At 35.3% G+C, this 22,621-nt stretch overlaps 1 protein-coding gene across 1 annotated transcript in view; it reads right to left on the bottom strand.

Moving 5' to 3' along the window:
* SPAG16 (sperm associated antigen 16) overlaps positions 1-22,621 on the bottom strand; it is a gene marked incomplete at its 5' end in the record, with an annotated part of 884,947 nt that overhangs the window by 725,058 nt on the left and 137,268 nt on the right. The window contains one exon of the mRNA XM_082840650.1: positions 16,215-16,342. Coding sequence (XP_082696776.1) covers positions 16,215-16,342 — 128 coding nt within the window. The remainder of the gene's footprint in view (positions 1-16,214; positions 16,343-22,621) is intronic.

Raw genomic sequence — 22,621 nt, 5'->3', positions numbered from 1 at the left:
AGAAACATGAAAATCAATTATGTTGAAACTTTTTCTATTTTTCCCATTTAATGAAAAAGCAACCATTTTATTTTCTTGAAAAAAATTTCCCCCACCTAATATAAACATTGCTCAATGCTTATACTCAAAGGTCAACTCGAAGGGAGATTTTCTCACATCCCACACTACCTCACAGTTTGCTTTAAGTGGCCCCCCTAATGTGATTATTATATTGTATTTTTAAGTATGTCACCCAACTAGACTTTGAGTTCTTTGAGGACAGGGACTTCCTTATTTCTGTAATTCCACCATCTTTAATAATGCCTGACACATATTAATAGCTAAGTAGATATTCTAGAATCAATTAATAAATGAGTGTATAAATCCATGATTGAAAGACCTATGAGTAATGATAAATCAACTTTTAACCCAGGGGCATTCCTCAGAAAGTAAAAAATGTAGATCATTTTCTTTAAAAGTAAAAAAGCTTTAATGTCAGTTCATATTTCAAGGAAAACAATGAAATGTTACAAAAGATCTTGGGCTTCATTTTGTTATCAATCCTTAGTAAAATGTATGGGCACCTATTAAAGAAAAAAATGATTGGGCCTTAGTGATGAATTGATTATTTTTATTATACCATTACTTAAATACACAAAAAACTAGGTATAACTTTTCACAGCTGATATGAATTTCAGAGTATAATTTCATGTGAGCAAGAAATGTATCTTCTTTATCTTTCTCTGTCTTAACTGAGTTTCTTTGAGCATAATTTCTTAGGTTGTCCCATTTTATAACAGCACTGGAGATAAGACCATAAGAACCTAAATATCTTCTGGCATCACTAAAATAATTCATTAATAGTTCACAGAAGTCTCAATAAAAACTTTTGGTTCCTGTTCTGTGGCCTATTTTGGTTCAGTAGCTCTCTTTCTGCTACTTCTGTTCCATTATCGGGAACACAGGAATCATTGGGCAATTCCTACTCCATGCTGAAGGGCTGAAGCTGTGATGTTGTCTGTCTAGACACACCATGCAGCAGTTTCTTTTCTGGAATCTTGTCACATCCCTAGGGCTATACTTAGGAAATGGGGCACAGATTTCTTGTGTTCTTGGACCACGCAAAATTAGTTGGAGGTAAGGGAAAGGGAGTAGGCCCTGCTCTTAACACATTATGTTTCTCCACTGTGATTTAACTATTCCAGGAACCTTTTCTGCTCACCTAAGGGCCAAAGTTCTCCTAAGTAAGAAAGATTCTCTTTTTCCTCTTTCTCTAATTCTCTGTCATATTTTCCCCCACTGTGCAGAAGTACAGCACCAAACTATTCCAACTGTGATAATGGCAACAGGAAAAAGGGACTGCCATGGTAAAAAAAATCAGTTAATATTTCAATAATTTCTTTGATTCACATCTTATGCTTGTGTTAGGCAGAGCAGATGCACAAGCATGGATGGCTCAGGAAGCACTCCGTATGAGAGCAAGGGGACAGGAAGCTACTGAGGGAAGCAGGGGTTGGAAGTAGGGGTCAAAGTACAGAGGAATTTAGTTTTCATCTTTCCATAACAGGAAGTTGTCAATATGATAGTAAAATATAAATGCTACATGGTAGGTTTTCCTGTTTTGAAAGAATTTAGTGATTTTGGAGGATGAATTGGAAGTAGGAGAAATCAGTAGGAGGCTACTGAGTCCAGGTAAGAAATCAGGAAGACCTAATTTAAGTAACTTTTACAATGATTCAAATAACATGGATATCTACAAATATAAACTACTTATTTATTGGTTAGATATTTATTTAGTTCATTTCATGATTATATACAAGTTATGTTTTGCAGAAAATAAGTCATCTTAGATATTTACTTCGAATAAAAAATCAATTTACTTCTAAGTGATAAAATTTGAATATGATTATTAAGAGCCTTTAAAGACCCTTGATGCTGATAATAAGGGAACTATTATAATTTATCACATTAACACAGCTTTAGAACAGCATCTGTGATTAACTAGAAAAATGTGTAGATTACTTATATTATCAAAAAGATTACATCCATCATAGTAAAATAACTTAATGGGATTCCATTTTAGGAATGGATAATAATTAATTATCTGGGTTATTAGCACAATTAGCATAGATTTGTATCTGTATTATCATAAATAATTTCAATCTTATAAATTATATTTCACTTTAGATCTATGAGAACTGAGAAAGTTAAAAATTAAAAATAATGACATTATGCTAAATTTCAATAGAACTTTTTTAATGAAGTAAACCGTAATTATAATATTTTTATATTATTTAGCCTAACCTTCATTGAGAATAAAATATTCATTTAGGAAAGTCAACTGCATGAAGGGCAGCATTACAAGTGAATACCGTGGGCGCATTTCCTCAGCAGCCATGCACTCCTCAATAAACCACAATGTGAGAAATAATCTCTTGGTTTCTTTTGGACTGCTTATACTGAATTTACTATGGACCATCTAATTTTCCTATCAGCCTCTTTAAAATCCTCATATTATTGAACTCTTTGCAAAAGAGCGGCCACTCCATCTTTTCAAATCTCTCTTCTATCTTGGGTTTTGCAATACCATTCTGCCCTGGCTCTCTATCATACTCACAGTCACCCTGCTTGGCTTCATTCACTACTTCTACCTTCCTTTATAGAATCCTGATTTTGGTCCAGGTATTGAACTCTCCTCCATATAGCAATATGCTTTGTGACCAAAGCTATAAGGGAAAACTCAACAGTCCATGGTTGGAAGAGAGGATTTCTTTCTCTTTCCTATTGTGTATACATTTGCTGCTGCAATCATTTCATAAACATTAAGGGGATCAGCCTAATGATAAAACAGAAAGATGATGTGACAGAGATTCTATGTGCTTACTAACCTCAGCATATGTTGCCCAGTCTCCACTGCAGCTAATTCAATACCATATGACTAAGTTCTGGAGATGTGTAATACTCCCAGGGCTGGCCATGAAACCCTCACAGGGATATTTCACTCTTTTTTAACTCTTCTCAGAACCTCAAAGGTCATGTGTTAAAGATGTCTGAGTTACAAAAGTAAATCCTAACTCGCTGAGATTTCCTGAGTCAACACTTGGAAAAAAGATGCCCAGGAAAGCTATCCAAATAGGAAAATCTCCATTGTCCAGGTTTTAGTGAGAAAAAAAATTTTATTGTATAAGTCCATGAAGCTCAAAATTGCCTAAGGACATGTATAAGAATGGATTGGAGGCAGAGTTATAAAAGAGATATCTGGAGAGCTAGCTTGGAGGTCCCTTTCTCAAAGTACTACATCCGGAGTAGAGAATGACTCAGCCACATTTACCATACTACATGTTTGGAGTAGAATCAGTACATTTATATACCAGCTTATCCAAAAGTTTAGTTTGTTTTTTGTTTAAATTACGCTCTACCCCCTTTATATGCATTTCTGCCTATTATTGACTTTTCGATGCCATTGAAAATTTGTTTCATCATTGCAATAACAGATTTTTTTCTTTTTTTGCCACACCATGCAGCTTGTGGGACCTTAGTTCCCCAACCAGGGATTGAACCCAGGCCCACAGCAGTGAAAGCTCAGGGTCCTAACCACTGGACCATCAGGGAATTCCCGCAATAACAGAGTTTAACTCTGATTTTTATATATTAAAAGCCATTTTAGCTAATCAAGCTAAAATATAATCTGTACTTCTCTGTAACAAAAATATAATAGTATTTTATTTCATTTTTCTCCTAAACGTGAAAGGAAAATTACACATCTATAATGTTTTATTGGGCTTCACAAATAAAACAAAACTTAGAATCAAAGTATTGTGAGTACAAATATTTTAATAAAAAATAAAAGTTTGGAAAAAATACACTATATTTTTATATTTATAGATTAGTTCCTCTATTTTATATAGCCCTAATCTATTACTTTATGTCTATCAAAGATGAGACTAGAATGAACATGAGACCCTAAAGGAAACACAGCATTGTACTTTTGAAAGGTAAGAAGTATCTCCAGAATAATTTAAGCTTGATGGTAGAAAAATTTTAATTTAAAATACAGTACTAGGAAAGTATTACTATGTCAAGGATAAGAAATCCCAGGGAAAAATGAATCATGATATAAAGGCCCTTCCTAGCAGCAACAATCCATTTCGATGTGCTTTGGGTTTAAAGAAAAATTTTTAAATAAAAGAAATAATAATTATACAGTAGAAGAACCTTACATTTGTTTCCTTAAATCAAATTTTGCTTTTAGAACTAGTTTACTTCAAAACACTACAACCAAAAATGCAGGATTATAGTTTAAGAAGACACTAAGTGATTTATTTAAATATATTTATTTTCTGAATCTGGAAACAATGGTATTTTCTCTGAAATTGGCCTTCAAATCATGTTAGCTTTTGATTGATATTTCAATAGTAGTGGCATTTGAAATTCATTCCTGCTCGAAAATCCAGGTCCCTACCTGAGCTGTCCATCCTGGTTTAGTTGACATAAAAAGCTAATAACATCATATGAAATTGTTCTCTCCAGTCAGTCTGAATATAAGTCAATGTGTAAATATCTGAATACCAAATAAGATAGCTTTGCATGAAAGAGACAAATTATTAAAAATAAGTTGAGCTTTGAGGTTTAAACTATGAAGAAAAGAAACACAGTGCTATGAAGGGAATAATGTGGATTATTCCCTAGTGGATCAGAGAAGTTCTTTCTGTATGAAACATACCTGAGAATTATGTATGGATTAACTGAACTCATTGTATTCAATTTTTCATTTCCAATTCACTAATTAATTAAGGCCAATTTCGTTTTACCACTATCCCCATGAAAAAGTGACTCTGTAATATTTAAGGTGACTTGTAATATTGCAGGTATATTTTTAGACCAACAACTTGACCTCGCAGTGGCATTCAGGATTGTTGACCATGTCTCCCATTTAGTTTTCCATGACATATTGCTTTCTGATTTCAGTGGTCCTATCTGCCTATCCTTTTACTTTCTTCTTTCACATCCTTTTGACTTACTCATTAAATGAGTAATTCAAGCTCCATTTTAAGGTCTTCTACTCTTTTCCCTCTTACCCTCAAACATTTCCTCCATCCTGATCACTTACTGTCATATATATATGAAGATGAATCACATCTTTAATCTTCAGTCTATTATCACCTCTGAACTCCAGATCCATATTAGTTTGATGTCTCACAGGCACATACAACTCACAGGCTCACAGGTATCACATTGACCACCTCCACCCAAACTTTGTCCTCTGTGAAATGCACCACCAACAACCCATTCTGAGGTTTTACAGAGGACAATATAACAAAGAGCATGTACCATGTCTAAGAATAAGGGTATAGTTATATCATCAACATCTAAAATATCCATTATACACTCAAATTCCACTGAACATCTTTTAAGTTATAACCAAATAGAAAACTATAAACCATTAAAGGGCTATATATACTAAAACTGCTCATCTCTTTTTCTTCTCTGTTTTTGACCTTAATTCTTATAATTGCACCAAAGATTTCAGGCAAAGGTTTAATAAGTCATAGTGAATTCCTCAGAGATATTTATGAACCATGTTTATGATGTGGTAAATATTTTGGTCTCCTCCACCTAGAAATATTTATAGAAAATATCAACAGTCAGTCAAAGGCTGTGGGAATTTACTTTCATTTATCATTTAAATTACTGGAGAAAAGCACACAATGTGATGCATACTGTTTCTATTTAGTAAGCTTAAAGTGTAAATCGTTTATTTTTCCTGAAGATCTTGCTCCAGTCAAATGAGTAATCTACTTCTCTATCTAAAACTGTCATTTCTTACAATGCGTTACTGTAACTTTTTAAAAAAAAATTAAGGAGTAAAGAATGATCAGATCTGAAAAAAGACTTAGTTCTAGAATCACAGGTTAGAGCTTAAGCAGATGGCAACAGAGATTCAGGTGGCACAGCAAGTCATACTGACCACAAATTACCAGTTTTCAGTCAAACAGCATCAGAATTCAAAGGTGAAGCTCAATAGGTGTACAATACTTACAGGTCCAGGTTAGTAATTGAAGAATGACTTAACTCTATTTTTGTATGTAAAAGGGGCCCTGTCTCAGGTCACTACATTGGTGAGAGGAGACCCGGTCAGAGGAAGAGGATAGAGACAGCAGATGGGCAGAACATCTACTGAGTATATATCATGTTCCAGGAATAATGCCATGTACTATTATGTAGACCATTTCATTGAATCCTTACAGCCTGGGAAGTGTTTTCTTTTTCTTGATCTGTCCAGGTCATAGACCAATGTCCTGAGTACATTTGACAAGTGTTGCCAAATAAATGGCTGCATGCATGATTACCTGTGGCAATTTTCTTTTTACTACACAATGCTAAATATTACAAGAGGACCTTCAAAACTAGTAACAGAGAAAACACCCAGAGACACTAGTTGGAACCCATGGGAATATACTACAAATTAGGGAACAAGGGACTGGTTAGCACTGATTACCATGAAACCTAGCAGAGATGGGAAACTGCATCATGTAGTTGAGACTTGTTCAGCATCCATTCCTTTTAACAACAACCAGGCTTTTTATTTTTTTTGGAGCTGCCCACCCTTTATTATCAGCTATGTGGATTGATACCATCCCCATCTTAAGTACTGATTTTTTTATATCAGGATAGTGACCATTTTCCTCGTCACAATATTCAACTATGGGACGGCACTTAATCCAACCAGTCAATGAGACACAGGGTAGTACTTGCCTAAACTTGCAGGAAAGAGAACTTCCATTCTCTTTCTTTAAGAGCTATGGAAGGAGATCCTTCCCTAGATGGCGTTGTGAAAGAATATGAAGTCTAGAACCACTTCAGCCATTTTGCTCCACTGAAAGGAGAACCTGGAGTCTGAGGATAATGCTAATACAAAAGGCAGAATAAACAAAAAACAGTGAAATCAGGTACTTAGTGATATTTTTAAACACTGAATTAAGCTTGACCTGAAGCCACTCCTACTTCTGATCTTCTCAGTTTATTGATCCAATAACTCCCTTTCATCTTTTAACCAATTTATGTTGTATTTTTCACTTTCAACATAAAGTATCCGAACTTATACTGGTGGCAGATGGGATCTCAGCATGGCTCAGCTGATAAGTAGTCTCCAAAATGGCCATCAGGAGAGTTATTTAATGAGTCCCAGTGCAGAAACTGACAGGGTGACATCAAGTGATACCTACGTTATAAGTGGATAATATAATTTTAAAAGTTGGCTATATACATAGCACAGGGAGATCAGCTCAGCACTTTGTGTCCACCTAGAGGGGTGGGATAGGGAGGGTGGGAGGGAGATGCAAGAGGGAGAAAATATGGGGATATATGTATATGTATAGCTGATTCACTTTGTTATAAAGCAGAAACTAACACACCATTGTAAAGCAATTATACTCCAGTAAAGACGTTAAAAAAATAATAAAAATATGAAAGTTGGCTCTAGAAATATGACTGCACACAAAATATTCACTCAATCCATGCATTCATTCCTTCAACACACACCAGGCACCTCCTGTATGTCAGGGGCTGTTCATGATCAGACACGGTCTGTTTTCTCAAGAGTCCTTGCTGAGGGTTTGGGAGACATAAACATATAAATATATCATCTTTGGGATTTAATAGGACCTGTTCTATATGCCCCTTTATTATATTATGCATCTAGTACCAAGAGGGTAGAAAGGAGGTTTGATTTATAGGTGGAGGTTTCTTTAAGTTTCTTGATATTTACAAATAGAAAAAGGCAGGAAATGCATTCCAGTCAAAGGAACATGGCTAAGACATGAACATCTGAAAAGACTTCACTGAGTCTAGAGCATAGTGGTATAGAGGCTAGCAGTACAGTAAGAGATAGAAAAATAGGCTGGAGCTAGATTGGGAAGAGCCAAGTGTGTCTTGAGGGCTTAAAATATAATTAAAAATTTTAAAGCAGAAATAAGATATCAGATCACTTTAGAAAGATTACTATAATGGCAGTAAAGAGGATAAATTAAAGTTGAAGGAACAACTGGAGGTAGAGAGATGAGTAGGAGGCTGTTGGGGGAGCCTAAGTGACAGTTGATGGACTGTGAGAAATGAATAGTGCACAACTCATTTTGGATACAGAATACACAGACTTAAGTGACTGATTGAATGTGATAGTAAGTGGTCAGGAGGACCTAAGATTCACAGATCATCTCAGGTAACTATATGGATGATAATGAATGACACAAACCAAAATGGGAGAAAGAAGAAGGTGAAGGTGGAGGGGAGGGGATGGTAGAAGAGGGAATTGGCTTTGAGAACTACTAAGTTTGATGTGCTCACAAGACACGCAAGTTGAAGTGTCCTATTTTATAAGGTACTCTGAGTTACTAGCGATTGCCTTGGGATGATGTCAGTAATTTTAAATTAAGGTTGGATTCAAAGTACAAATATTATTACATATGTTGGATTTATACATCTAATAAAAAGTTTTATTATGTCCCTTAGATTATAAAACACTATTGATAGTGGCCACATAAAAAATTGCCAAAATTAGTTTAAGATTTAAACCTACTGGCACAAGCACTGATATTTACAGCTCATTCACCATATAACTATGAACAGCAAGAAAAAAATAAATTATGGGATATCATTTCATGTGCATCAATTTAGTACGGATTAAAGACAAGGTCTTGGCAAGTTTAGGTGAGACACCCCAAGTAATGACAAAAATTGCTGAAACCACTGATTACTTGTACTTCATCAAATCTTGTCATCTCTAACTTTTAAACTGAATTATTAGTATATGTGTGAATATGATATAGTTTGAAACACTAAATAAATTGTTAAAAAGAAAAAGAAATATATTGATACTTGTCCTAAACCATCTTGCCTGACATTCTGTATTACAAAGATTAACCTTTGCTTTTAACTTCCATTTCTTTTTCTATTACATAGTAGATAATAGGAAATACTAGTAAGCAGCTAAGCAAGAAAGTAGAGTGAGAGATAGTTTCCATATTTATTGCAAAATTATTATTGCATTATCATTCCATGAAATTTGACTTTCCTCATCATAATAATACAGTCCAGAAAAAGTTTTATGTAAAAACTGAAGGACTAGTTGTTTGTTTGTTTTTTTTCCAAAAAGTGAAGCTATGTCCTAAGGGAGACTAGCATAATTTCATTTTTACCAGCCTTAGTTAATAAGTGGGATTTTTATGCATTGTTGGTGCTACATATAATTGCTATATATAATTATAATATGCCCAACAATACCTTCTTGTAGGTCACTGTGGTTATTATTATGGATCTGGATAATTAAAACAGAATGAAAAACTGTTATAGCCCCAGAAGGGTAACTGTCAGTATCTCTGTGAGTCTATGCAGCACTGGAACTGAAAATGCTTTGTGCATCATCTGTGACCAATGAAAAGACCTTTCCATAATTTTAGCTGTAAGTTGATCCACAAAACAAATCAGGGCACCTTCTGGAAGATGACAGCTGCTCAACAAATCCAAAGTGCCTAAACAAACTTAGTTTAAAGCTGAAGACAGATACGTGCAAAGGCACTAAAGACAATCTGAAATAAATTGAAAATCTAATCTCCTAATTAAATGATGTATTTATTTATGGAACACACCTAAAAAGATAAATGGGTCATAAAAATATATGTTTACATTTACTGTAAATTCATGTACCTTTTCCTTCTTAAAAGTTTAGGCCATAAATATTATCATTATTTAATGGAAGCTAACTGAATACCTTAGTACTTTGACAGTAAATTACAAAACCAGCACAATATATCTTCATATTATAGAAAATGTTTTAAAGTATTCTGTACACTACTTGTAAGAAATGATTACAAATATTTTTATTTGAATATAATTATTACCCTTCTAAGGAGAATTTTTTGATGCTTCAAGAAACTATAAGTTATTTTCCTTTGATAATTCAAAGTTTAAATATACACTTTGCTCTAATATATTGCTTGCCTGTTTGGGGATAAAAACAGCATAAAAATTACACTATGACTTAAGCTTATTATAAATATACATTGTAAAATGCCAGTTAAATGTATAGTTATAAAAAGAATTTAATATTTAATTTGGAAACTCACATTTTAGAATATAATCGTGGTTTTTATAAACATATATAATTTATAGCCAGAACAAGATGAGAAATATTGACCCATGCTAAAAAATTACATTTCTATAACACCCATTTTTTTTGCATTAAAAGGTACTTAGTCACTTTTTCCATTTCTGGTGACTGCTTCCATGGAAGTGCATGGAATAGTACTGACATGAACCTAACCACTTGCCAGGGAGCACACATAGCTATGATCTGTGTTCACAGGAGAATCTAAGGGTCCCATCCACATCTAAGTCCACTTGGAAGTTTAATAGGCCTCCCAAACTTAACATGCCAAACCCCACATTCCAAACCTGGCTCTCCCTTAGCCTTGAAATTAACGGCCACTCTGTCTTCACTGGCTCTGACCATAAACCTTGAAGTCAACCCTAATTGCCCTCTCTCTCACCCGACATCCTGCCAACCCAAAAATCCTGCTCACTCTCTCATCAAAAAAATTCTTACCACTTAGCCTCTATAACACTATCATCCTAGGGCTGGAAATCTTTACAGTTCTCTTGAATTATTGAAATAGCTCCTAACTAGTCTGCCAGCTTCTATCCTTAACCCCCATTGACAGTCTAATTTCCATACAGTAGTCAGAGCATCTTGTTGTTATATAAGCCAAATTGCATAATTCTTCTCAAAATCCTCTAAAAACTTTCCAACATTCTCAGAATAAAATTCACAATCCTCCTTACTATGATCTATAAGGCCCTAAGTCACACTCTCTCTGGTCCCCAAATACCTAACTTAGTTTTCTCCTCCTCTTCTGCAAGCTCACTTACTCTGTTTATACTGGACTCCTTGTTGGAACATTTTGGACATGTTCCCACCTCAAGGGCTTTGCATTCGTTGTTCTCTCACCTCTAACCGTCTTCCTTATTCTCTGCATGTATCACTTCCTCACCCACTTCAGGTTTTCACTATGCATCACCTTCTCAGAACAGCCCTGGCCTCTATGTTTAACCTCAAGCCAACAGGAACCTCTATTCCATTTCCCTCTGTCTGCTTTGTGTTTCTCTATAGCACTATGGTCATCAAACATACTATAGCATATATGTGTTCACTACTGTTTATTACTTGTCCCCTGTAACACATATAAGCTTCCTGGGAACAGATTTCTATGTATTTAATTAATTGTCCAGAATAGTGTCTGATAAATGCTCAATAAATTTTTGTAGAATGAATGTGAAAGTACCTTCAGTCTGTTTTTTTTAAAATTCCACTCATCTTATAGAGCCTAACTCATCCATTTTCACAAAAATATAGTGCATTAGTCAGGGCAATTAAAGCAGTACCTCACACAAAGCATGATGAAGGTTGGAGAACTCTCCAAGCACACATGACTCAGAGATCCACGTGCCTTCTAGCACACAGTTTGTCACTTTCAAAGTCCTCTGATTCCAGCTATGAGGATGAAGTCAGAGACAGCAGAGAATCCCAATGGGGGTCTTAAGGGTTAACACACTTCAGAAGAATGGGATATAAGATCTTCCAGTGGGCCCAGGGAGGAGGAAACTGAATTGGTGAGAATCTAGCTAGTCTCTAGCCACCCATAAACTAGAAAAATACTAAGATTTCATGTATTTTTTCATTTTTATAAAGTACTTTAAAATTTATGCTGCATGCCTACTAAAAACCATGGTGGAAATTAAGTAGAATGATAGGACTGACAGTGACTGGAGGAATGAGGAGTAAAACATTAGTCACATATTTCAGGAACTGCCTCTCCAAGGAGGTGTTATTTGAACTGAGATTTTAGAGATAAGAATGAGCCAGGTGTGCACAAACTGGAGAAGTAACAACACAAGTAGAGGGAAGAGCTAGTGTAAAGACCTGGGGGCAGAGAGAAGTGAGGCATGTTTGCAGAATAGTGAGAAGACGGGGTAGCTGAGAGTCCTGGGCAAGGAAGCAGGGGAGAGCATGTGGTCAACACAATGGGAGGAGGGCAGGAGTCCCAACTTGCAGAGCCTTGTAGGCCCCAGTAAGAAGTTTGGATCTTACTTTAAAACAAGGGGAAGACATTATTGTACCAAAAGCAGCAAATCTTATCTGATTTACATTTTTAAAAGATCAGTTTGGCTATTGTGAAGTAAGTGAATTACTGGGTAACGTGGGGTGAATTAGTAGGCTTTTGCAATAGCAAGAGAGATGGTCATGGTAATATAGATAGAGAGAAGTGGGAAAATGTAAATATGTTCTGGAGGAAAAGCCTATCAGACTTACTCTTAGATTTAATGGTGGGAATTGCAGGGTGAGAGAATGAGTAGTTAAAACTACTCCTAGGCTTTTAGCTTTAGTAAATTAATACAAGTTTACATTTTGCTTTTGCAAAAATGGGGAAGATCAGGAGACCCATTTTTCTGAGGGAAAATAAGAGTTCTTCCTGAGCATGATAATTCGGAGAAGCCTATTCGATATTCAAACTCAAGAGAGATGGCAATGGTAGAGATATTCCCAAGGTGATTATCTATCACTATATGGAGAGTGTTTAAAGTCTGAGCTTGGAAGAGGCCACCTGAGAAGGTGCAGACAGTGAAAAAATGAAGCTCTGAGGCTGAGCCTGGGGCAATTTATCAACTGGAAGTCTAGCAGAAGCGAAGCAGCCTGCTGAGAAGGCACTGAGTAGGACAGCCTGGGACTCAGCAGGAAGACCAGGACCATGCAAATAATGGGAGTCAGGAGAGTAAACGCAGAGGTGGTGGTTGTATTGACTGCAGCTGAGAGGAGAGGAAAATGAGAATGGAGAAGTGGCCACTGGCGGTGGACACCGAAGCAGGGAATGACTGACAAGAGTTACTTCCAGAGCAGAGGAAAGGAAGGGAGCTCCACTGGAGGGGAGAATGGAAGCGCAAGTGGAAGCTGTTAGCTCAGTCAGCAGTACTGTCAACTATTTTACTGAAAGTGAGCAGAGCAGCTTCTAGGAAAACAGCATAGGTTTGGTGGGGGGTTGTAGGTTCAAGAAAAAGTCTTTTTTTTAAACTAATAGGAGTTACTGGAGTGTATTTTCTAGGATGATGGGAACCATCCTGTGAAAGTAGGAGAAAGACATCTATCTCAGAACTTAAAAACTCTGTTAACTAATCTGATTTAAAATCCTTCTGGTTCTTCAACCTATGAAACTGCACTCTATAAAAATGCAAATTAGTAAGACATTAAAATTCTTTTAATTATCTGGAATTTAATATGCATTTATTTTATTATGACCTTGTTGGAAAAATATACTAAAATACATTTTAGTAAATCTGTGTTTTCCAGGGAAAGAACGCACAATTAAATTCTCCACTTAAACACAATCTAATTAATTATTTTAATACTTAAGTTTAAAGCAATTATCCTACGTCAATCTTGTCAGGGGAAAAAAGTATCTTGGCCAAACTCATAGGTTATATAGTTGTATGTTACTGGCATACCTGTATGCTTGATTGTAAAAATAGAAACTATTTCCTTGGGCTTTTTCTATAAAATAACTTGTGGTTCATTCACTGTTTTATGGTCTGCTTTTGAGTTAACCAGACCTGATACAAAATTTTTCTCTGTGTTTCTCAAGGTCTCTGAGCCTCATCTGTGTGCGTGTGTGTGTGTGTGTAAGAGAGAGAGAAAAAAAGAAAAAAAATATATATATATGGAGAGAGAGAGCTGGGGGAAAAATAGCTGAATCTTGGCATTGAAAGATGCTTTGTAAAACAGTTTATTGTTATTATTGATATTCTTTCATGATCATTGTCATTACTATCATTGTTATTTTGATGAAGTTAAGGAACCTATATACCATAGAGGAAGAACTTTATTTCCACTGATGATAATTGAAAAACAAAATAAATAAATTCACAGTTACTTATAAAACAAAAAACATTTTTTATTCTTTAAAGAAACATAATTGAGTCAATAAACATTATACTATTAAAGACCTATAAAGTACCAAACCTCTGTGTGTGTATATGGGGTGGTGGGAGCGGGGTGACTCAGTTTTAAATTAAGAACAGAGAATATGAAATTATCTGAGAAACACTAGAAATTTACAGTTGAATTTTATATTATGGCTAGTTAAGGATTGGTGGTATAGAATGAGAGTACAGAGGAAGTAGTAGAATAAAATAGGTGGGAGAGAGAAAAACAAACCTGTGACCAAGAAGAAATGGCGGTATAACGAAGAGAAACTGAGACAAATTGGAAAAGAAGAAACAGGCCAAAAAAAGACCCAGGTAAATGAGTTGGCCCAAAGTCACAGCTTAATTTTCCTTTGAGGTATGTTACACTAGAAGATTAGTGATTAGTTTTCTACTCACAATTCTTTTTTTTGCTTTTTTTTTACTGCCTAACTCATAATGCTAGAATCTTCTCTCCTCATGGGCTAACTAGTGAAGATTATGACAGAGAAATTATTCCCTGGGTTGCAGTAGTAGTTATCAGGGCAGCTGTCTTTCCAAAGTCTGCAAATAAATTAATCTGGAATCCAGACTTTGTTTCTGACTAAGAGTCAAATGTTTCCCTCTTTCTCTTCTCCACATTTTCATTTAGTAAATGCTTTTCCCTTAACCTCCACTTAATCGTTGGTCAACATTTCCCATTCTCTCTGTAAAACACTCTGGCTGTGCTAGCAGTGCCCTGACTGCTCAGAGCTTCCAGACCATGCCCCAGCAGACTCCCACCAGCTCCCACCAGCTAAGGTCCACTATCACAAAGAGTCAGAGGAGTTTGTTACTAAACCTCATAAGCCAGTTGCATTTGCTACTATAATGTAATTAAAAACTAATCAAGGTGATGAAATATAAGTGTGATAAGAAGAATTGCTATCAATGAAAATTAAATTAATGCCATGGAAATGTGAGGAGATCACCTTCTGAGTGTCTGAAGTTCTTGTTTCAGATTAAGAAAATCATAAAATTGTTAGTGATACATTATTGGTATAGCTTATGCAAGAAATATGATGTAGAATTCCAATCAACAGTCACTTAAGGAAAGAAAAAGCCATGGTCTTACATCAAAAGACTGTCATGTGAATGCAAATGAACTGTTTTAAGTTGAAATAGAATACTTAAGGTATGAATGTATCATTATTATGGTTCCTTTTACTAACAGATCTTTTCAATTCATTAACCTACTGGTTTTGGTCATGGCAGAGTCTTGCTACATGAAAATAATCAAACAAATAGGTCTTAGAAAGTGAATATACATACAGTCATCAAGAGCAAGGTAAACTTTGCAAAATAAAACAAAACAAAACAAGAAAAACCTCACCACAGTTAAGTGTAGGTTATTAGAGTTGGTTAACATCCTCTTCTGAGACATTTTTCCTCATTAAGTATAAGAGGAGCAATTACATAATGTTTGCTATACATCTTTGTACAAATTTCTTAAAAATCAATAATATAAACTTGGGATTATATGAACAAATACAAGAAAACAATATTACTTACCTAAACCATAATCAAAATGATGTATCCATGATTATTTACAAAAGCTGACCACTTAGTAAAATTTTAAAGTACCATAGAAATCTACTGTAGAATGTATATTTACTGATTCTCCACAGAAATATTTTTCTCAAACACTCTGAATAGGAGTAGTATAAATTTTATAAGATTTAAAATGTTTTCTATGAATGTAAATATGCAGATTCATAAAACTTATTAGCAAGTAATAAGTTTTGCTTTTAAACTGATGTGATTATGGTTCACAAAACTATGGTCCTCAAAACAAAACAAAATAATGTGTTAATGTGGAAAAAAACATACACTGATAAAATTTTAAGTAAAATAATCAAATGAAATGCATAGCTGCTGAGATCCTATTTTTAAAACAAATCCTACAAACCTCTCTAAAAACAATCTGTGCTTTATTTTAAGCCAGAACTGCAACCTCTACATTAAAAATGCACAGTAGTGCACTTAGGCTGTACTGCCACCAAGTGCCTAAACCAGTTAGTTCTGAGACTCTTGCAACAGCTTTAAGAGGATTCTTTCAGTGCTATAAGTAGCAATTTCAGAAACAGGCTAAGAGCAAAACACTTTGACCATAAACAGCTATAAGAGTATCAAAATTTAGACATGACAATAAAATCTCAAAGGTATTAATAAAACATCAAGAATCTTACCAGCTCACTGGAAGTTCGTGAAGTCTAAATATGTCATTCAGCTTGTAGTCAAATTTTGCTGGACAAATATTTTCTTTGCATAAACACAAGTTTGGATTTGGTTGCATATCAGAGGGAAACACTGAATCCTAGAGAAAAAAATATAGCAAGAGTTCTGTGTAAAATAGACAACTCATTGCAAACACTGATACAGTTTTATTTAATATTATATTAGAATATAAATGCTACTATTATAATCCATCAGGATTTACCTTAAATCCCTTATTCCTGATTTTAGTTTTGAGAAAATATGTAAAAAACATAAAATTTTAAATAAGGCATATATCTACTTGCATAAATCTAAACTGCATACTACATGGTAAAAATTACTTGAAAAAAATCCCCTTATTGAATTACAATGAAGCACCATATAGCATTGTCTTATATTATTGGTCTATTGTCCTTTTGCAATGTTTACATCCCCAACAGTAACATCAACAAAATCTGTGATTATTTTTATACTCCTTTTGTTCTCTATAAGTGGGGAACTAAACACATTTTAATTGGATAACAAAATAACATTTATTAATTGATAATTACGGTTTTCTTTAAATCTGAGGACATAGGGCTAAATTAAAGGTACTTCCTAAAGATAAAAAATTTCTGTCATAATCATTTTAAATTTCACATACATTAGAATCGACATCTTCCATGTGTTGCTCATTTCCCTCTCCACCCAGCAAACTCTAACGAGAGATAAAAGATCATTTTCAGCCCATGACAAAGTGGTCTCTCCTCAGTGCAAAGAAGACATGCTATGAATAGCACTTAATTAACACTTAATGATGGATGGATTAATGGTTCAATTCTACACAAAAAGGAAGTAATCAATCCGCTTACCCTTAACACTTTAAAACTGCCTTTAAAACAGGGAGACATACTATTCATTTGCACACTCATTCATTTATTCAAAAAATATTTATGAGTGCTACTTTATCCCAAACATTATTCTAGGCATAGGGAATCCACCAATGAGCAAAGCAGATAAAAAGATTTGCCCTGGGCTTCCCTGGTGGTGCAGTGGTTGAGAGTCCGCCTGCCGATGCAGGGGACGCAGGTTCGTGCCCCGGTCCGGGAAGATCCCACATGCCGCGGAGCGGCTGGGCCCGTGAGCCATGGCCACTGAGCCTGCGCGTCCAGAGCCTGTGCTCCGCAATGGGAGCGGCCACAACAGTGAGAGGCCCACGTATCGCAAAAAAAAAGATTTGCCCTTGTGGAGGTTACATTGCAACAGATTCTTTATTATATCCTCAGAGTTGGAAAATGATAAAGCCAATTTTCATAACTGAAGTATTTTTCTGATCAAGAAAGTAATATACATCCTTATAGAAATTTTATGCATTTTATAATATTACAAAGAAAAAAATTAAAATTATTCTTACCACCCCGGTATAATTACTATTATCACTCTGGTTTAAGAATTTGTCTGCCTCTCTTTCTCAATTTTTACAAAACTGGAACCACGCTCTATTATCCACCCTCCATTTTTCATTTAACATTATATTACTGCATTTTCACAGTATTTAGTCTATTTTGAAAGAATGATAAATGTCATATTTTACTTAACATCAGCTGTATTTGTTTGCCTCATGATTATCGATGCTGTGAACAAGGTTTTCTGTCTATAAATCTGCACTCACAATTTAGAAGTATAAATAAATAATAATCCAAATAAAATTAACATTTAACAAAAAACATGATACCTCTTCATGGATTGCTCTTTAGAATTGTTACATGAATTCACACCCCTGCCAGTTATATAGTGATATATACAATGTACCACATCTTTGCTATGGGCACATTCACACATGCACATATTTCTTTCTCTTACGAATATTTATTATTGAGTGTCTATTTCAGGGCAGGCACTGGTTTCAGCTCTTACAATATATCACTGACCAAAGTAGACCTTGTGGAACTTGCATTCTAGCATCAGGATGCCATAAACAATAAAATAATAAATATGTAATTACATGATAAAAAGTCTGAAAAAACTGTTGCTAATTCATATATAAAACTATTTCATTGGTGTTTTGCCAATGAATTGATTAGATTAACTATTTTTGTATTTCTTTTTGTACTTCATTTTCTCTCAACTGTATATTTATGCCTTTTGCCCCTTTTCCTATCATTGTGATGGTACCTCATTTTAATAATATTGCTTGGGCTGGAAATGGAGGTAGGATAAATTATTATGTTGGAAAACATAGCAAGGTGGAGCAGGATCCATTCTGAGTATAATTTTTTGACTACATGGAAATATCTAGAACCATGAACTTATTATCTACAGCAACTTGTATAACCACTGTTAAACCGATCATTATATAAAACTAATACAAGGCATTTAATAAACCTAATCAACTACAACCTGTTTGATATATAGGGAAATATAATAATAACTGAACAACTATTTTAAAAGAAGATTTACAAGAGCAGTAAAGGTCTAGTAACAGCAATCCTATCTAAATATAGATGCACTTGCAGAGGCAAAACGTTAAGATCCTTTATAACCCAGCCTGTATACTGAAACATTCCAGGAGACAATAGCCAATAAATTGGCAGGCATGATCAGAAAGGTAAATACAGGATACCTAAATAAAGACAGTGCATAGAGGAAGGAAAATAAATCTTAAAACTATTCTTCAAGCTACATAACCATTATCATTCCTTTGTACTGACAAGGTACAATTTGAGGGCAAAGCTAAACTCTCAGTAAGGTGCTCTGACAGGTCAATGGTCTCAACTCTAAGGACATGTTGAAATTACCATGTAGCTTTTTAAACCATACCAATACCACCAAGCCCCACCCCAGACCAATTAAGTAATAATTTCTGAAAGAGAGGCTCTGACACTGGTATTTATTTTATTTTAAAGTTCCCCATGTGAAATAAATGTCAGGATTGAAAATCTTGGCTTTTCCTCACAATTCAGCTTTACTACATACTAGTATGTGAATTTAGTCAAGCTACTTAACAAACTTTCTAAGCTGTATTCTCCCACCTGTAAAATACAATCAAAATCATACTGAATTCATAGACTGCTATGAGGATTAAGTGAGATAATCTCTGTAGAGCACTAATCATATGCTTGGCATCTAATAAATCCTTAATAAACATTAGCTATTTCTGTGTTTATTATTGCTGCAACTAGTGGCACATGTTAATTTCAACTGGTGAGTAAAAGGTGAGTAAATTCATTGAGTTATTTCATACTTTACTTATTATAAAATACTCTATCTTAATCAAATTCCAGGATTAATTTCTCCTGGTATGCTGATTACAGCAGACTCTACTATGACCCGACCTGTCAGAATACAGTCTCATATCTGTTAACTGCTGGCTATCTCTCTTCGTCCCAGGATCAATAATAAAAGGAGTCCTTACTTCATTGGCCAGCCAGTTGAGGTTAAATACAGCCTTGCTGCTTATATTCATAGGATAAAATACCAGATGGGTAACTTTCTCTCCATTTCAGTGATATATCAGTTAGGCATCCCCTGTACCTATCCTGATTGGGAAGCCCAATTATTTATTTTGGCCTCCTTCCACATTAGTCTCTTGGGTACCCAGGCTCCATATCTATGCCATTTGACTTGTGTCTGCTTCTCTATCTTGTTTATTGTTTTCCATTGAGCTAACATTCATGGGAATTGCCCAGAACAACCTTGAATCTGAAGCTCAAAATTATTCACTCAAGCATTCACTTAACATTTGAGTGTTTCCTTTGTGTCGGGCATTAGTGTAGTTTACCAGACCACAAATATAAGTAGAATACACTCCTTCCATTGCAAGGACTCAGTCTCAAGAAGAAACAATATAAATGAAAAGAAAAGCTAGAGTAGAAATATGCAGAAGATATTTAGGTGAAGAAATAAGCAATGAAACTATTGGAACGAAGTAGATGAAATTATCATAAGTTGCATATATTGTGATTACATTGATAGATGACAGAGAAAGATAGATAATGTGTATGAAGCCAAGTGGAAAAAGGAATTATAAAGAGGCCACATTACTACAAATGTACTACAAATTATAAAAGTAGCAACCTTCATACATGTAATGAATGAACAGAAGATATAAAAGAAAAATATTTCATCAAATCTAGCAACAATAAAATATACAATACCTCACAGAACACTAATAAGAAATTTACTAAACCTACAGAAAGAAAAACACACTTTATTCAGAGATATAAAGCAAGGGCTGATTTAATATAGATAGTCCATGGACTAAGATAGAAAGTCTATTAATGAACTTCAGAAGTTTGATTTAAATATTTAATTCAATTCAAATAAAAACTTCAGTGTGAATTTTGAGGAGTCTTAGAAAATTATTCTAAAATTAATCTGGAATAACAAACCAGGCAAAATTGCATTGACATTTATAATATCTCCATTTTACAGCTGAGAAAACAAACTCATAGTAATTAATCCAAATACAAACAAAAAGTTTAAGTATAAATGACTCCAAATCAAACAATTTTTCAACTATTACAAAATGATTACTAAACAAGAATGGAATATTTCCTTAATCATTCAGTTATCAAATTGAATAAAGACATAATTTTTGATAATATAATAATGCAAACTGTTGGACAAGATACGGAAAAAAAATATTCTCTCACTTGGGGTGAGTGTAAACTGATTTGACTTTTCAAAGAAATTTCTATCGAAATAAAAATTGACTTGGTAATTCCACAGCTAGGAATTTGCCTTGTGGATATTCTCACAAAGTTTCACCAGATTACATACACAAGTTTTCTTTTCTGTTTATGTTTTTTATTTATTTGTTTTTGTGATTTGCTTTTGTTTTCTAATACACAGCATTTCTTACAATATAAGATATTAAAAGCAATCTAACTGTGCATCAATACCTTGATTTACTTTAAAAATTATAGTACTACTCTGGTGTACTACCTTTAAATAGAATGAGGTACATGAAGTGCTGATATAACCCTAGCACACCAGTATGGCCCTGTCAGTTGTTAAAATACTGAAAGATATTCATACTACTTGGAAAACAGCTGATACCCTGAGCACATACTCCATATTCCTCTCACCCCCACATTCTAGCTCCTTCTATGGGTACAACCCCTGCCCCTGACTTATTCATTTTATTGCCTAATTAAGGTCATTTCTGGCACACCTCGGGCTCCAGGACCATTCTCCCACCCTACATCCAGCATCCATTCTGATTGGTCAGTGCTTATGCTCTAATGGTTGTCAAATATTTTGAATATCACTCTAAATTTATATATACTTATACAAAATTAACTCTATATTATTAACTTAAAACATTTATAGAATAGCATATAAGGAAAATCATTCCATTTTTATAAAATAAAAAAAGGTTCTACATAGGTAAGTGCTAATGTATCTTTGAAACATTTTTAGAGAGAGACAGAGAGAGCAAGAATCTTAACAGTGGTCACCGGGAGGAGATCAAGATGGCAGAGCAGGAGGATGTGGAGCTCACAACCACCATGAACACATCAAAAATTCATCAACATGTGGAGCAATTCTCATTGAAAACAAACTGGAGACTGGCAGAAAGACTCTTACACAAACAACACTGTAAGAAAGATCCAGACGTAGTCAGGTAGGAAGGTAAGGGAAGTGATCAGATCGGTACCTGAGCCCCTAAGAGGGGACACAGAAGAGGAGCGAGATTACACAGGCTTGGCAACCCTTCCTGGGGGGTGGGCAGTTGAAACCCCGTATTGGGTGTCCCAGCCCTGGGGTATGACGCCAAGAGGATAAGTCCCCTTAGCTGGTTTGAAAACCAGTGAGACTGACAGTGGGACTGTAAGAAACTGAGACTCTGCTTGTGAAAAGTGCACACATGCTTGCTTACTCCCAAAACAAGGCAGAGGAAGCAGACTGAAACTGCCCAGGACTTGGGCCAGTTTCCCACAACCGCCCCAGCAGGCTCCTCAGCTTGAGCTGAGAACTGGCTCCCATCCCTCTTGCTCCATGGTGCAGCTGCACACTAGGTTGAAGGCTGCCACAGGCAAGGAGAGTGCACAGATGTGGGGGACGGAGCCAGCTCAGACCTGACAGAGCATCCAAATGGAGCGAGGGCAAACATTACTGCTGTTCATAAGGGCAGGAGATGAGGAGTGGTCTGGAGCTCTGACTGGTTCCAGGACCACCCTACCACATGCCCCAGCCCATGCTAAGCACCTGCTCTGGCCCCTCTTGCTCTATAACGCAGCTCCCCACTAGGGCAGAGGCTGCTACTTCTAAGGAAGGTATGGAGTTGTGAGGGAAGGAGTTGACTCAGACCTGACACAGCATCTGAAAGGGGCAAAAGAAGCCATTACTGGCATTCGTGAGGGACAGCAGATCAGGAGTGTTCTGGAGCTCTGAC

This window comes from Leucopleurus acutus (genome assembly GCF_964270905.1).
Source record: "Leucopleurus acutus genome assembly, chromosome: 6".
Classification (NCBI taxonomy): Eukaryota; Metazoa; Chordata; class Mammalia; order Artiodactyla; family Delphinidae; genus Leucopleurus; species Leucopleurus acutus.
The sequence above is the reverse complement of the archived record's forward strand: the minus strand, read 5'-3'. Positions and strand labels throughout refer to the sequence as shown.